Raw genomic sequence first — 17274 nt, 5'->3', positions numbered from 1 at the left:
GTCTTTTTCACATTTTTAAGCAAAATCAGTAAAGTCTTTTAAAATGTTGTACTAAGACTTAAAACTAAATTAATCAAACAAATTTAACTTAAAATATGTTTTTGCTCAGCGGGCCACATTTACATGCTCGCGGGCCAGAAAATTCTCTTTCACGGGCCGCATTCGATTAAAAAAAAATAACGTGCTCGGGGGCTGCATTTGGCCCGCAGTTTGCCGACTCCTGGATTAAGTGCTTAGAGCAGGGTTACCACAGATCGAGCTTAAGAAAGTTTCTGAATTTTCTAAATCAAATTCTTTATAAAAATTGATTCAAAATACAAAACCAAAGACTTAAAAATATAAAAGATAGTAAAAGGTTATAATAGTTTCCAAAAATTCAATTAGGACCTAAGAAAAGATGAATTACAAAAGTGAAACTTTTTGTAAAATAACATGAGCAAAATGCAGTTTTTAGTGATGATAAAATTTCTTATTCAAAAGAATGTTTATATCAAATATGCTGACTTTTTTTTCAAAAGCCTCCAATTTTTTCTCGACTCTTTTTTTTTTCTGGACTTTTTGGCAACCGTATTAAAGTTTAACTTTTTGGTATATATTTGAAATTCTATTGCCTTTTAATCAATTACTAAATTAAATTGTAGAAAACTTAAAAAGTTTCAAAAATATTAATTTACTTTTTAAGTAAAACTATTATTTTTGAGTCAACACTATAAACTGCACAGCAGGCATAATTCTTTTTTTATTATTATTTAGAACTAGTAAATAAAATATAAGCAAACATTGTATATTTTTGATAAACATTGCTTTTACATATACTTTTAGTGGAACACAAATTATGTATTCAAAATAAAGGTCAAAAGTTATAAAAAATCTCTAGGTAATCTGGCTACAAGATCAAGAAGATAAGTGTTTTAATTGAAGTTCAAGTACTTTATTTTATAGTTTCTATTTTCTTGAGTTAAAAAAAATCTGGCAGGTTACAGGTCTTTATTCTTAATTAAAAGGTTTATTTATGTGAAAGACAATTTATGTTTTTTAAACTCTAAAGGTATATTTGATAGCCTATTAAACTTATTGAATTAGAAGATAAAATGAAGATTAGGTTATTAAAAGACTAAATTAGAATAAAAAATTAAATTAAAAATTATTAAGCAAAATTAGTTCCAATACTAGAATATTTCTATTTTTACAAACAAAACTACTTTAAACAACAATTTTGTCAAACAACATCACACACTAACGGTTAAAACTATCAATAAATAAACTTTTGCGCAAAGCTTAACTTAATTTTACTTTAGACCACTTATTGTTAATTTCGTACTATTTTAAAGCTAATTTAGTTATCTTTTGAAATAGTCACAAAGTATAAGTGTTCAAAATTGGTAATAATAAAGTAAGGCTAACACTAATTAATGGAATATAACGCGTTACTGTGGCTAAGAATTATAAAATACAAGTTTTTTACTAATAAAATCGCTATTGAAACTGTGGAAACTTTACTGTGTTTATTAAAGAAAAGTCTGTTCCTACTAGATTATTATTCACACATGGATTTAATACATTAGTTTTTGTCTACTTCAATACACAAATAGTTTCTTAACTATTAGCTAGTACTGTTTTAATTATACCGAACAGCATTTTCGCTTAAATTATGGATAACATGTAAGTTTTAAAATAATTTTTTAAGTCAGTATTCATATTTTAAAGTATTTATAATGTTACCTAATAAAACATTTTACAAGTATACTTAATTAAAATGCATAAAATAAAAACGATTTCAACTTATTCAAGATAAAACTTGGTTAATATTTTATTAAGTAAAAACATACATGGCGTAGCTTTATATTTATTGCTAGTAAAATGGTTAAAAAAAGTTATTTAATTAAAAAAAGCTTTGGTAAAATACTTTAATACACAGTTTGGCGAACATTAAACTTATAGCTTGAGTAAAGCTTTATCAGAATTTTTTTATTTTGTTAATTGATACAAGTTTACAATACTTTTTAACTAAATTAACGCATATATTTGTTACATATAAAACAAGTCTAAATTATATAAATGAGATTTTTAAACACACAGGTTTATACTTCATAAAGATATATTTTTCGCAGAATTAAATTCAATCGTTGTCTCAGATACAATGAAGTGATGATTTCCTGACCATTAACAATGGCAAAGACTCAAGAGTTGTAGCACACTAGCGCTGCAGAGCATGTTCATCAGTGAACTTCCTAGCTCGTTTGAGAAACTTGTCTTTGTTCTTCAAATATTCTTCACCAATATCAGACTTTAAAGCGTGATGAGGGTCCGGCTGTTCTAACAAGCACATCAAACACTCCAAAACTGCAAATGAATTGTTCGACATTTTGTAGTGACAAGGTTGTTGTAATTTTAAAAGTAAATGCACTAATTTAAATTGAAGCAGATTTTTATTAAATGCATATTTTTTCAATTAATAGCTAAATTGAATATAACAAATTCAGTATAAAATTAATATTTAAACTTTATTGAGATAAGTATACCGTAAAAGCTAGTTCTTAATTTATTTCCTATTCTTTTTTGCAATTAGATTAATTCATGAAATTTAAAAAGCGATTGAACATCATACATATGTTTCAAAACACAAAACTAACTTTTCACAACTTTTGTTGCGGGTTTCCAATTTTCTTGATTTACAACAGGCAGACAGATTTGACCATTATCATCAACATTTGGATGATATATTTTGGTTCTCAGCAAAACTTTAGGGGGCTTGAACGGAAATTCTGTAGGAAACTCCAAGCTGACAATAAAAGATCCATTTGCGTACGGGTTACCCTTAGTAAAACGTAATAATTAAGGTTTTGATAGAGCTGTAAAGTTTTTTTTTACTAATGTATAAATATTTTTGCCTTGTACTATCAATTATAATTCAACTAAAAACAACTGTTAATTAAAAAAAACACAAATACTTTATTGGCTAACAAGGTTTAACCGCTTAAGGGTTGCCAAAAGTTTTTTTTTTCTTTAAGGTATTTTAAAGAAAAAGTTTTTTTTTTCATTCCTAGTATAAAAGTAACTATAAAGTAATAACTGTCTTAAATAGTATAAAATATTGAAAAGATACTGTAATGCTACTTTAAATGTTTTTTTCCCCTAATTTTCAAACTCCAAGTTTTTCTAGGATTCTAGGTATTTTTGCAACCCTGTGGATATAAAATACAAACTGCTCTACAAAGTCAATTGCCAAAAAGTTTGCACTACAACTTTTTAGCTAGTACACATTTGATTCTGTAGAGCTGTTCATTTTTTATGAGCAGCAAAAAGTCAGAAGTCAATAAGGTATTTGCATACAAAACAAGTTGTTTTGATTTTTTGAAAGACTTTGCTTGTTCTGATCTCTAGGATTAACGCCTTATCACATTAAATCTTGTACTAAATTTTACAAGATTGTATTTCTTGTATATAAAGTGAAAAACCTGTATGAACTAATACTTATTGTTTGAAGTAAACTATTTCTCAGAATAAGGTATTTAATAGTTTAGATAATTATTACATCTGCTTGTATCTTTACAGTTTTATTGTGTATAGATTGAAAAAAAACACAAATTAGACCTTAATTCTTATTATACTCAGTTTTCATAATCCGTAGATATAAGTTAGAACATTGTTTTACAAAAATACAGTTCAGAAGTTAGTACTTATTTTACATTTTATATGAAATTTTACTCTTGTTTCAATATTCATGCATGTTTCTATAATTTATAAAATTATCTGGTAAAATTTTAGTGTTTTTTATATAGAGCGTAATGCTAGTAATATATGTCAGACGATTCTACACTACTACAAATATCAATAAAATGTGCTTCTGATATTAACATTTTCAGAATTATATGGTTTAACTATTTCGAGTCAAAGTAATCACTACATTAAAATGAAAGCAAGGCAGAATTATTCAGGTAGGTATGTGAGTATAGATAGCATTCTCATTAAATAACTCTATCAGATTATTTGAAATTATCCTCACACTTAACTATTTAAAATAAGTATCATAACACATTGGTATGATTTCAACCTCATCATACAAAAAATGCTTAGATCCAGAGTTGCCACTGGTTTTAAGCAAAATTTCTCAAGGTTTTCAAAATTTCTCAAGGTTTTCAAAATTTCTTCCAGGAATTTGAAAGTGCTTGTTTTTTAGTCTATTTTTATTTTACAATTAAGTTTAAGGTAAAAAACTGTCTTAAATAGTATAAAAACATTTAAAAGATACTGTAAAGCTACTTTAAAACTGTTTTTTAATAAATAAAATTTTAAGATGATAAAAAATGTTATCTATACGTTAGGATTTTTGTGTCAAATCAAAATTTTACTACTTAACATGTAAAAATTGCTTAATATTACAGGATTTTTAAGGTTTTTATTTAATTTTCTTTAATTCCAGGTTTTCTAGTCTAAATTGTCAAATTCTGAAGTCTTAGTAACAAAGTTCTGATGGTAAAAATATTTAATTAATAAATACAAAAGAAAAATCTTATTTGCTAAAATTTTTTTTTTTTTTTTATAAGTCATATCTAAAAAATAATTTCAATATAATAAAGCAACAAATGTACCAGAAGGTCAAGTAACAAGATTACAAAATTGAATAAAAAAATCTCAGATATAATTAACTGAGAATTATCAGAAGAGTTTAGACTTAAACCGTCGTTCAACCTAATAAATATGGAGTAATTCTAAACTACTTACTAGTTATTCAAAACAGCATTAAAACTACCAATAAGAAAAGGTAAACTTTAGTTCCATCTTAAAGTGTCTATAGATTTTGCTTGCAAGACATTTATATCTCCTCCTACACTTTTAAAGAATTATTTTGAGAAATATTTCTTACAATTAGAAACAGCTAGTAAATAACAGTTTTTTTTTCAACAAAAACAATTTAATGATAAAAAATAGTTATAAAATTTAAAAAAAAAATTAAATTTTTTGTTATACAAAATGTTGGTTAATTTGTAAATATTAGACCAATATAAATAAATTTATCAAAAACTATAGAAGGAAATAGACTTCTAGTTAAATATTATATTCATTTTTAGTCTTTTTTTTGTGCCTTACCCATGGAGCTTATTAAATTCTCTAATCAATTAAACCTCAAAATATGGGATTGTAAAATCAGTAAATAGCAACTGATAACTTACTTAACTAATGTAAAATTGAAAATTAGTTACAAAAAAAGTTATGTAACCTAATGTTTTAAACAATATGACTTTAAAGCTAATTTTGTAAACTAATTTCTCTTTTCTTGTTCTGTGCTTTGCAAACGAAGTATTAGATTTGTCTTAAAGTATAACTTAAGTTGTTAAACTGAATAAAATACTTTTAAAAACTAATAAAAGTTTAAAACTAAGGTAAAAAATAATTAAATTATGCAAATAATAGGTGTCAAACATTTATCTTTCTGAAGAAATTTATCATATATTTAGTATTTTTATTAACTAAAATAGTTAGAAAAAAAATTGTTTCATAATGTTAAAGAACTTTATTGTTACTCAAATAAACAAGGAAAACAATACTTATTATATCAAATTAAAAAGAAATAATTGTACTTTTATTAACTTGCTTTTTCAAGCTGTTGTCTCAATAAACTTTATCGCTTTTTTTGTTTATAGTTATGTTCATTTTGTTTCATTTTGTGTATGACTATTAAGTTTTTAGATTCTGGTTTATTCGAATTATAAGCAAAGTATATTTTAGTATTTAATCTATACTTACTTAGACAACACAATATAAATGTATTTCGTCTCTACAGATCTGGTTGATAATTACAGAAACTTACTTTTGAAATATTAATTTTTTGAAGCAATTTTACTTACAAAGTAGATGCAGGTAAACTTTAATTAGAGTTTTGCATAATATAAAAAATTTAAGCAATAACAGAATAACTTACAGGCAATGCTCTAACAGTCCAACTTAAAATATTTTCATTCACAAGTGTTAAATCTTTAAAACCTGTTGGCAATCCATTTTCTTTAATCATTGAACCATACTCCTAAAGTTATAACTGATTTATTAACTTTCATTTCAAATTAAATAACTATAAACTTTGTTTATCAGTTTTTTTACTATTAAAATGAGCCATAAATATAAACTTTCAACTTTTAAAAAAAAATTTCAAAGTTATTTTACATTAGGCCATAAAATAGTCCATTTTTATATACCATTTGCAACTTAATATGAATAAGATTTTCATTTTGTTTTTTGTTTTTTATATTTTATTACACAAAGCTTTTCAAAATTATACAAGATTTCTTTGTCAAGTGATAAATTTTAAATGAAATTTGAAAAAATGTTTGTTAAGTGAGTAGCTTAAAAAATAACTTTAAATTATGACGTATGAATAAATTAAAATAAATACAAAAATTAGAGATTCAGTAATTAAAACTAAAGGTATGTTTATTAATAGATAGTTAATAATTTTGTTTTACCATTTAATGCTACTTGCGTATTTAAGTTAGGTTGCTCTTCCTCAATCAATATTGATTCCAGGCTGTAAAGTTCGCTTTACAGTACTTAAATACGCAAGTAGCATTAAATGGTAAAACAAAATTATTAACAATCTATTAATAAACATACCTTTAGTTTTAATTACTGAATCTCTAATTTTTGTATTCATTTTAATTTATTCATACGTCATAATTTAAAGTTATTTTTTAAGCTACTCACTTAACAAACATTTTTTCAAATTTCATTTAAAATTTATCACTTGACAAAGAAATCTTGTATGATTTTGAAAAGCTTTGTGTAATAAAGTATAAAAAACAAAAAAAAAAAATATGAATAACTTATTCATATTAAGTTGCAAATGGTATATAAATACGTTCAAAAACCTTCCTATAATAGTCCATTTTTATTTTTACTATAGTGAAAAATACTTACATTTATTTTTACCTTCTTAATTTATTTAAAATTTATTTTTACTAAATTAATGTTTGGCTAAATTTTTTCTTTTATAATATTTTCTACATAATATTTATTCTAAATTAACTATTGAGATATATTGAACTTTGTAAAAAACTTGTTTTACAAACTTACAAAAAACATTCAAGCAAAATTTTAGAATTTTTAAACACTAATTAAAAATCTAATCTATTTCTTATTAAGTTTTAAGAGCAGTTTTTACTTGCTTATAAAACCTCAGTTGGAAAATTAAAAAAAATCTCTTAAAATATGTTAATATTTAAAAACAATGGTATTTTTATAAGATAGCTTAAAAACTGTAACAGAATATTGAGTTTTAATGAAAACAGTATTTTTCCTTAAAAATACTTAAGAACTTTTTATTTGGGATAAATTTGGTAATTACCCTCCATTAAAAGGTAAAATGTATAAAAAAGGACCGCTGCTCTAAAATTTCAAAAAAAAAGCCAATTAAAAAAATAATAATTATCTTGGAGCGTTGTATGGTGCAAATTAAATATTTTTTTATTTTTTTAGATAATTGCAGTTTGCTTTAACTTATCCATAATAAACTAAACTTTATAAACAGAAATACAAACAAATGTTATAAAAATCATAATAAACTTAATTAAATAAAACTTTAATATAGTCCACGAATTCTTTTATTAACAATAGCATTATATTTTTTTTATCTTATATTTTTATATTTTATAATATAATATTAATGGTCATACTAAAGTATCTAAAACTACTCATTTTATTTCTTAATCAAAATCTGTTTATAATGCCTTACAATAACTGTAGTTGACATTTTTATATTTATATCAGTTAGTGTTTATTTTGAAAAGAATTTAATAAAACTCAAGGACTTTAAAGTATTTGTTGATATTTTTAAAAACATCTTAAACAAAAAACATTTATGTATAGCTAAATAAAGTACATAAAAACTTTTTAAAATTTAGTTACGGATTGTTTCAGTGATTTTAAAAATCTATAGCCAGTTCTTACTCAACACAAATTAGATATGGTCAATTGTAATTTAACTAAACTTTGTAAAACAAATCCCAAACTTCTACTTACCTTCTGAAGCCTTTTTGTTGCAGACATTATTTATAAGTTATACAGTTCTATTTGAAAAATTTCAAAAGTTATTGAAAGATCTAAAAAGTGACAATATTAGTTTTTGCTACATATATTATTTATTCTATTTAAATAAATTTTATTTTCAGATAAAATTCAAAAACATTAAAAAAATAATAAGTGTTAATATGAAAAAGTTAATCATTATGGATTTTCTACTCGATAAAACTAATTAAATATTTTTACTTTCTACAAAAATTAATCTAGATAATACAAAAAAAAATTATTCTAGACAAAACTTACAGAAGTAATTTTCATAAAACTTTTTACTTTTTTAAATAATCTTTATCTAAAATTTATCAATCAGGTGACTAGTAAAACAGTAGTCTTCAACCTTTTCAAAAAGCTGTGTAAACTGGCTATCAGAAAATAAATTGTGTGAAAATATATATGAACTAAATTGAAAAAAATATAGATAATATTTAAAAAAATACTATTATTTTGTTTTAGTGTCTAATGTATAATTAATTATCAGGAGCATATAATTATATTCATAATTTTTTTTCACAATTTGATCTTATTTTATAAAGTTTTTATTAAGCTACAAGATGTTTTTACAGATTTTATATATTCAATATAATTTTTGAGATATAGCCGGTCAAAGTCAGAGGCAACAATAGGTTCCTTATGGGAAGCGCAAACTAAAACGGTGAAAATAGACTATTTCACTAAAAATCTATCATTATCTACGTTTTTGAGATAACTACTTCAAAATTTCAGGAAGTGTTCCTTGATATATTAAGAAAATTCTATGGGATTTTTTTTTTAATTTAAAAGTAAAACTTATATAAAGAATATACAAAAAAATATTTTTAAATTTTTTTATTTTTTATTTTTTAAACTTTGTTTCTAACTTTTTTTCAAAATTTTGCAAGGAACATTTCCTGAAAATTTGAGGTATCTATCTCAAAAAACGTAGGAGGAGATAGACTTTTAGTTGTTTCTAGTTATTTTGTAAAGTTGTGTTCAATTGGCTAAAAACTTAAGTCATCTGTAAAGAGGTTAATGTTGCTGCTAACTTTAATTTTAAAGCTATATAATTTACACAAATATAAATAATAGGGAGCCAATAACACCTCTTTGAGGTACTCCACTGAAGATAGGTAAACATTCTTAAATTGAGAACTAATTACTACTTTTGGGTTCTATCATAGGGAAACTATTTTAATTTAAGGGCATAGGGGGTGTAAAACACTCTTTTTTGGTTTTTGATCTTATTTTATATAGTTTTTACTGAGCTACAAAATACTTTTTACAGATTTTAAAAATTCAAAATAATTTTTGAGATATAGCAGGGCAAAGTCAGAGGTAACAATAGATCCTTATGGGAGGCGCAAACTAAAACAGCAAATAAGTAGAAATCACTAAAAATCTATCTTCTCCTACATTTTTTGAGATAACCACCTCAAATTTTCAGGAAATGTTCCTTAATATATTTAGAAAATTCTGTCAAAACAGAATTTAAAAAAATTAAAATATAAAATTTTATAACAAAAAAACTGAAAAAAAACTTTTTTTTTTTTTTTTATACAAAATTTTTATTTTTTAATTTTTTAGAAATTGTTTCCGACATAATTTTCTAAATATATCAAGGAACATTTCCTGAAAAATTGAGGTAGTTATCTCAAAAAATGTAGGAGAAGATAGATTTTTTAGTGAAATAGTCTATTTTCATTGTTTTAGTTTGCGCCTACCATAAGGAACCTATTGTTGTGTCCGACTTTGACCCGCTATATCTCAAAAATGATTTTGAATTTTTTAAATCTGTAAAAATCATTTCGTAGATTAGTAAAAACTATATAAAATAAGATCAAAAACCAAAAAAGGTGTTTACCCCCCCCCCCCCCCTATGCCCTTAAACCAACTAACTAGAAAGTTATGAATTTTGTATTGTTTTTATTAATTTAAATTGAGAGACAGTGTCAAAAGGTTTTTTAACTATGAATAAATTACTTTAGTGGGAACGAGTCAAAATTTCACGAAGACAATTTTGCACCAAGGGTCAATTTTGCACAAGTTATATTTTTGCACAAGAGCTTAAAAAAAAAAAGTAAATTAATAAAAAAACACAAAGAAAAAAAGTTACCGACCAAGGGTAAGGGTTAGGGGTAACAGTGATAGAACAAATAAAAATATTATTGAAAATAAATTTAACCTGTGCAAAATTGTATGCTTGTGCATAAGTGTCTTTGAGCAAAAGTGTCATGGTACAATTTTATCCCTATGTGCCAAAGTATCTTTGTGCGATTTTCTGCACTCATGCAATTTTGTTCTCTTGTGCAAATTTGACAGTTACCCTACTTTAGTAGAAGCTTAAAAATTACACCAACCATAAATTAAGCAATTTTAATAAATGGAAACAGAATGTTTGTTAGGAAGAAAACCAAATTGTTTAGGTGAAATAAAATTATTTAAAAGAGAAGATCAAATATTTATAAAGAAATTATATGTTCAAAAATTTTGAAAAAGCTATTTGTTAAATAAATTTGTCAATAATTTGAAGGGTTGTATTTGTTACCTTTTTAGTGTACTGGTAAAACATAAAAACTTTTCATTAGTTTAGCACAAAAGATATAGCCAGAGAACAATTAAGAATTAGTAAAATTGGACTAATTGTAGAATAAATAGTATGTTTATGAAATAAGAAGGTATATTTTCTGGTGTTCTTAACACTTTATCTTTTAAATGATGAACAGATTTAATTATTTCATTATTGCTTAAAGAAAAGTTTGCATTTCTAGACAGTATTTATTAGTAAATTTATTTTTTGTGTCCTTATCATGTTTAGTAAATACTTTTTGAAAGGATTTATTTAAAAAGTAAGCATTGTCAAATTAATATACTATTGGTAAATAGTTTTCATCATGTAATACTGGGTAAGAAGGTGCTAACTTAAGCTTTGATTTTACAAAGTAGTAGAAATTGTTTAGATTTGTGTTCTAGTAAAAACTTTTTCCATGTTCTATATCAAACATTTTAACTGCTTTTTTGTTCATTTGATACATTTTTGTATTTCTTTATTACTACTTATTTAATTTAAAATGTTTATAGAACTTTATTTTTCTCTCCACAGCTTTTTTATATTATAAAGTTATATTTTTGTCTTTCTGTGTTGCTTAACTGAAGGCTCAAATTGTTTATCTGAAAGGTTGATAGTATTTATAAATTTGTCATAAAACTCTTGTAAGTTTTTTGAACTATTATAGAGAACTTTCCAATTTATTTCTGATAAAAGTGAGCTTTCAATACCATCATTAGGACCACTACATATCAGGCCACACAAACTTATACATTTGTTATGATAACAAGTTCATTTTAATTGCATGCTGTTATTATAGTTTCATTTATTTCTAAAGAGCAATATCAAGCACAATTTTTAACAGATTTGATTAACAAAACAAAAAGAATGAGTAATCTTTTAATCCATAATTAGTTATAAATGGTACCATAAACAATGCAACACCTTCTTTCAACACAATATCATTATTTATTACTAAATCACTGTATCTACACTGACTGTGAAAATTTTTAGAAGAGCTTTTTTTTTTACAAAATTAATTATTTACAAAAATAATATATTTTATTTTTAATCTAACATTTTCGAACAATAATAAAACTACAACAATAATTAATCCAAACAATTACTAACTCTAGATTTTAGAGATTAAAACTGATAGATTTACAAATCAAAATAACACTTATGCAAAAATTTAATAATTTTAAACTTTAACCTACCTAAAAGCACATATACTAAAAACTTTTAGAAACTATTTAAATATACATTAAACTTTGCAGTATTATGATTATACTAAATATTTTATTTAAAGTGACATTACCAATTCTCCCCTCTTATTTATTTTTGGGTCATTTCTTGCATTTATTTTGGTTGCTCTTGTAGAAAGGGTAACAAGAAAAATGTGAGTGTAAATGATCATAAAATTTGAAATCTAGGGGAGGAACTGTGTGGAGCCCATGGTAGACTAGGGTTTACATGGTCAATATTGGCAGTAATGGGTTATAAATGGTGCTAACCATTTTTAAACGTGAGTTTTTACTTAAAAAATTTTTAAGATATTTTAATTACTTATAAAGTTATTTATTCATTATCAAAGTTAGCTTTAAGTATTAATTACAAGAAAATTGTGTGCAACTCTATATGAAAGGTCTTTCTCCAAACTCGTAAGTTTTTAGTTTTAGTCATTTGCAAATTACATTATTATTGTTTATTGAACGCTCAAATATTCGGTCCAAGGACCTGGTGTACGAAAAAACCTTTAGGTCATCGAGTCATACACCAGGATACAGTTTAAAGTCATGTCCAGTAATGGTATCAGCCTGATACTATCAGGTATTGTATTACAAACAGTTTTGGATCGTACTAAATTTACCCCATGAAATAACAGTAAACTCAAAGTATTGAAAAAACTACAACTGTAAAGATGTCTAGTACGATCCGAAACTGTGTATGAAACTTCATATATATAGTTTATTGAACGACAAAAAATACACTCAAAATTTTTGGTTGTAGGACCTGGTGCACGAAAAAACCTCTCGGTTATCGAGTCGCACACCACGGATACCACCATTGGAAACTTCATAGTTGACAATAACCACACAACGTATCTGTTATTACAACGTTATTACAAAAATCTAATTTTCTAATAAACTATTAGAATTTAATTGAAAATATTTTTAAAGTTATTTTGTATCCGAATTTAAATGTTAAAATAAAGAAAATAAGTTAGTGATTATACTTAAAAATTACTATTAGTTCAATTTTTTGTAGACACAGAAAAAAGTGAGTCTAAGCTAATGGAGTCTAGACATTGGATTCCAGAGAAAGACAACTGATTAAAAAAACTTACAACTATGACAACTATGATCCAGAGAAAAATAACTTATAACAAACACTGACTATGTCGACTATGATTCAGAGAAAGGTAAGTAAAAATCGAAATGTCATTCTGTCGGAAAAAAATCAAGCAATACATCTTTAACTAGACTATTAGTGTATTAAAAGTATTTAAATTAAATTTTCAAATTTTTCAAAATTATAAGTGTCAAAAGTTTTGATTGCAAAGTCCGATGTTTATAAACATATTTTTAATCTTCAAAATTAAAAATAACAAATAATAAAATATTAAAAATAGTTTAACATAAATATGTTAAATTTTGTTTATAACTTTGCCTAAAATCATGGTTAAAAAAACACATTGAATATAATACAATTTCAGATTGATATTGGTGAAACATCATTCTTGGTAATTACCAAACTACAAATTGAAACCTAGTGGTTGACACATATACAAAAAAGTATTTTATTGTATCTTAATTAGAATTTGAAATAATTTTGTGCATGTAAGTGATAATGTATAACACTTACATATGACTTATAGTAATATTACTATGAGTAGTATATACTACTCATAGTTTACTAATATAATATACTAATATAACTATAGTATATAAGTATATTAGTAATATTAGTAAAATAAAACTCTTGTGTGTAGCTTTTTTTTTTTCTTATTTCTGTCTTTTTGTCAATTCCTAATTATTTGAATTTTGAGCTCCTTTCTCTAGCTTGCATTTTTTCAACTGAAAGCACAGTGTATTACTGACTAAAACTAAAAACAGACTGCGGGTACCCTTTAGTAGCCGTCAAACATAGAATTGTCTAACAATTTTTTTTTTGAAAAGTTGAACTTGAATTGTCGTAATTTAAAATTAATTAAAAAATTAAGTTGTCAGATTTGAAGTGTCGCATTTAATATGAAGTAATTTGAAAACTCGGAAAACTAAATTGCTTTTATTAATATTAGAGTTAAATTTTCAAAGTTTGTTAAAAGTTTTAGTGGCATTAACCGAAGATAATTAAGGTAGGTAAGGTAGGTGGAGAACCTTAAGCCTAAGTGTGTTTTCAGTTTTACTATTACATGAAGTGGCATTTAACATGAACCACTAAGACTTTTAACAAGGTTAAAGTTCTAAAACGCCTTTAAGATACAAAACATGATAAAAAGAAACAAAATATTTGTAAATGTAACGTGATAGTTTTTTTTTTAATTACCAAAACTGATTTTGAAATATGTCAACACTTTGCAGCTTTAAACTAGATTTATGTTTTTTTGCGTGTCCTTTAAAAGTGGTGATAAAACGAACTTTGTTAACCATATGTTATAAAAAATATTTGCAACTACTTGGCAGCTGCTTTTCTAAAAGCATGATGCACCACAATAATAAATTGGTGATAAAAATGTAATCTGAAAATCTAAAGTTAGATCAACACAGCAAATATAGGACTTAAGAAGATTTACTAGTAGTACATTTCGAAAAATATAAAACAGTTTTATAAAGAAACACTGCTAAAGTTTTTAAACTAAAAGATCATAAAACATTCAATTAAATATACTCTACAAAATTGGTAAATAAATAACCAACAAAATACCTGAATTACCTGCAACCTTTAAAAGAATGAATAAGGAAGACAGGGAAGAAAGTAAAACTTAATCAAAAGACAAGAACATTTTGTACAAACTGTACAAGTTCATACTAAAAAGGTTCTACTTTAAAAAATAAGTAAACAACTACTTTTTAATTAACTTATAAAAAAATCAAGTTAAACGAGTACTTTTTGATATTTGATTTGTAAAAATAATATTGCAAACTTAAATTCTCAATTTAAAGTAAATAAATTTAATTGGTGTAAAGCTTGATGACCGAAAGGTCTATTTTTACACCAGGTCCTTTGACCGAAATATTTTAGCGTTGAATTTTTTTTGTGTTCAATAAACTAAACTACCAAATATCGTTGATTATTAATATATCATTTTTATTTTATTTATATCAAATTTAGTTTTGTTTTTCTTATTGTACACACAAATTTTACCATGATTTTAACTTGTTTTTATAGTTATAATATTACTTTATTATTTTGTGTAACTAGTTAAAGTTATTTGTAGAGTAAATCTTAAATATATAGATATAAACTCATTTATTTTGGTTTTATTTTCTTTAATTAACATTTTGTTATTAGTTTTAGCTTATAGTACACATTAATAAACTTTTTGATTTTACAAAAATTAAACACTTGAAGCAATAAACCTTTTAAGTATTACGTATTTTTTAGCCAGATAACATCTTGTGAAAACAACTAAAATTGAATTTTTAATTACATTTTTTTATATGTGTTCTTTGTATATGCTCTTTGTGACTTCTTGTGCACAATACTGCTTTGTAAAAAATTGTGTCATTAATAAGTTACTTTAAAGTGTTTTTTATTTTTACTTTTTTGTACAAATTTTTTAATTACGCGGTCTACAAAGACTTTTTAAACAAATCCAGCTCACTATTTACATAAACATTAAAAAGTTTTTTACACGTTAGATTTTATACAAAATGTACCAGTTATATGACGTAGTACTCAAAATAAGACTATATTGAATGGGTCGGCTACAGTTGTAAGTCTTGGAAATTTTTCATTTATAATGTTATGCAAATATGGTAAAGTGATAATTCAGCATTATATTAAGAACATCTATACCCTTATCCCTGACCCTTCTTATTCAAAGTTTTTAATCTATACCCTTATCTGTTACCCACCTTATCCAAATATATAAAAAAATAATCCGAAACAAAGTTGCACTTAAAAGTTGAAATAAAAACTAGTAATACATTAGCCAATCAGAAGTGCCTTTGATTTGCAGCTGACGCATATAGAATTACTAGGCTATTAAGTTTAGTTTTCAAGTTCAAGACAAAACTTAACAGACTTAATTGAAACATGTTTTTTTTAATGACACTAAGTAATATGTCTTTTAGATTCAATTAGTTTAACAAAGAACTTTCTAAACAAATGCTTAATAATTTAATTCTATATTCGTTTTAAATATTTTTTTTAAAGGTAGAAAAACATCAGAAAATACTCACTCTCCCCTCTGCAACGATAAACGTTTTCTGAAGGTCAAGCAAGTGAGTTTGAGCTCATCACATGTAATTCCACCTGCCCTATCTTTAAATTTACTAAGAAAAAAAAATACTTTTTAAGTAAATATAAAACTAAAAATGTCTATGTAATAAAAAAAAAATTTAACTAACTGAAATAAAAACTAACCCTAACCCTTTATTGAAAAAAAACCCTTTGGTGACACGTCATTTAGCAAACACTCACAAGGTTAAAATCTCAACACTAAAAACCACAAAGTGTGGGAAAATCATGACGCTCAAATCCCCAAGTAAGTATTTGCCGACGCTACAACAAAAAACACACCAACAATCCATGTGTAGTTAATATGTGTAAAAATATGTGTAGTTAGTAGTTCCATAAAAAAAAATACTTAAGTATTGTTAATAAACTTAAAAAAAAAAGGTATGTAATAAATTATATTATGCAAGTTAGTAGTGAAAAAATAATTTATAATAAAAAACAGAATATGATATAGACATTTTGCTGAGTTTTTTCTGTTCTAAATCAAACACGACAAAATACGCGGGAATAAAGTTTAAAAAATCACCTAAGGATTTTTTTTTTAAACAACCTATTTCGAAATAGCTACCTCTACTTTCTTTGACAACTTCTACTTTACACTTTTTTTATGCATTACAGATTTGTTCAAGGATTCATTATCTAAGCCTACTAAAACGGCAAAGAATATTTATTTTACAATATATTTAATCATACAGTGACTAAAGCCCACAAAGGCTTCACTTTCATATCCTTTTTGTATAAGCAAAAATTCTCGTTTTTTTCGCTTACGTCTATTGTTTATCATGCAGTCAGAACAACCAAAAGTCAAAATACTTCTATCTGGAGTTGATTCAGGACTCTTCATGAAAAGAAGCTTGCCTTTTAATTTGGTCACTTCGTTTTTTTTTTCTCATTAGGTTTGTTTCATAAATTTGCATTATTTGGTGGTAGTTTCCACTATTTACTGGTGATTTAAGTTTAAATTAATTTATAATGATTGTCATTTACATTTAAAACTTTTACGTTGTATTTTGCTTCTACAAAAAATTTGTTTTTAATGATGCCGCTAAGTTTTAATGTAAGTTGTCTTATAGTCAATCTTATGTTCTTTGCAAGTTGCAAAAATCATACTTGGCCACTTGATTCAAATCTATCTCCCTTTCTATATCAGTTGAAACCATTCGTAAAGCATGTTGCTTATCTACAATTGACTTTATCTTCCGTGGCAATTTATGTTA

The 17274-nt window shown here is 24.8% G+C and overlaps 1 protein-coding gene across 1 annotated transcript; it reads right to left on the bottom strand.

The window, feature by feature from the left end:
- Positions 1-1798: 1798 nt before the first annotated feature.
- On the bottom strand, positions 1799-8095 carry LOC145845510 (ubiquitin-conjugating enzyme E2 ubc-18-like). The gene is made up of 4 exons (XM_082952731.1): positions 8014-8095; positions 5924-6025; positions 2634-2817; positions 1799-2343 (listed from the first exon to the last, which is right to left on the bottom strand). The coding sequence occupies exons 1-4, from the start codon at positions 8038-8040 to the stop codon at positions 2198-2200; spliced, it is 459 nt and encodes a 152-aa protein (XP_082808857.1). The 5' UTR covers positions 8041-8095; the 3' UTR covers positions 1799-2197.
- Between the last annotated feature and the right edge of the window lie 9179 nt (positions 8096-17274).

Source organism: Thalia democratica, chromosome 1 (genome assembly GCF_965202585.1).
Source record: "Thalia democratica chromosome 1, ktThaDemo2.hap1.1, whole genome shotgun sequence".
Classification (NCBI taxonomy): domain Eukaryota; kingdom Metazoa; phylum Chordata; class Thaliacea; order Salpida; family Salpidae; genus Thalia; species Thalia democratica.
This window is presented reverse-complemented; position numbering and strand designations above follow the sequence as displayed.

Bases quoted from the DNA above. Each gene is read 5' to 3' on its own strand.
- LOC145845510 (XM_082952731.1), bottom strand. From the start codon at position 8,040: ATGTCTGCAACAAAAAGGCTTCAGAAG. The intron at 6,026-8,013 runs GTAAGTAGAAGT...TTATAACTTTAG, and splicing joins CAACAAAAAGGCTTCAGAAG to GAGTATGGTTCAATGATTAA. The intron at 2,344-2,633 runs GTTAGTTTTGTG...ATTCATTTGCAG, and splicing joins CGCAACAAAAGTTGTGAAAA to TTTTGGAGTGTTTGATGTGC.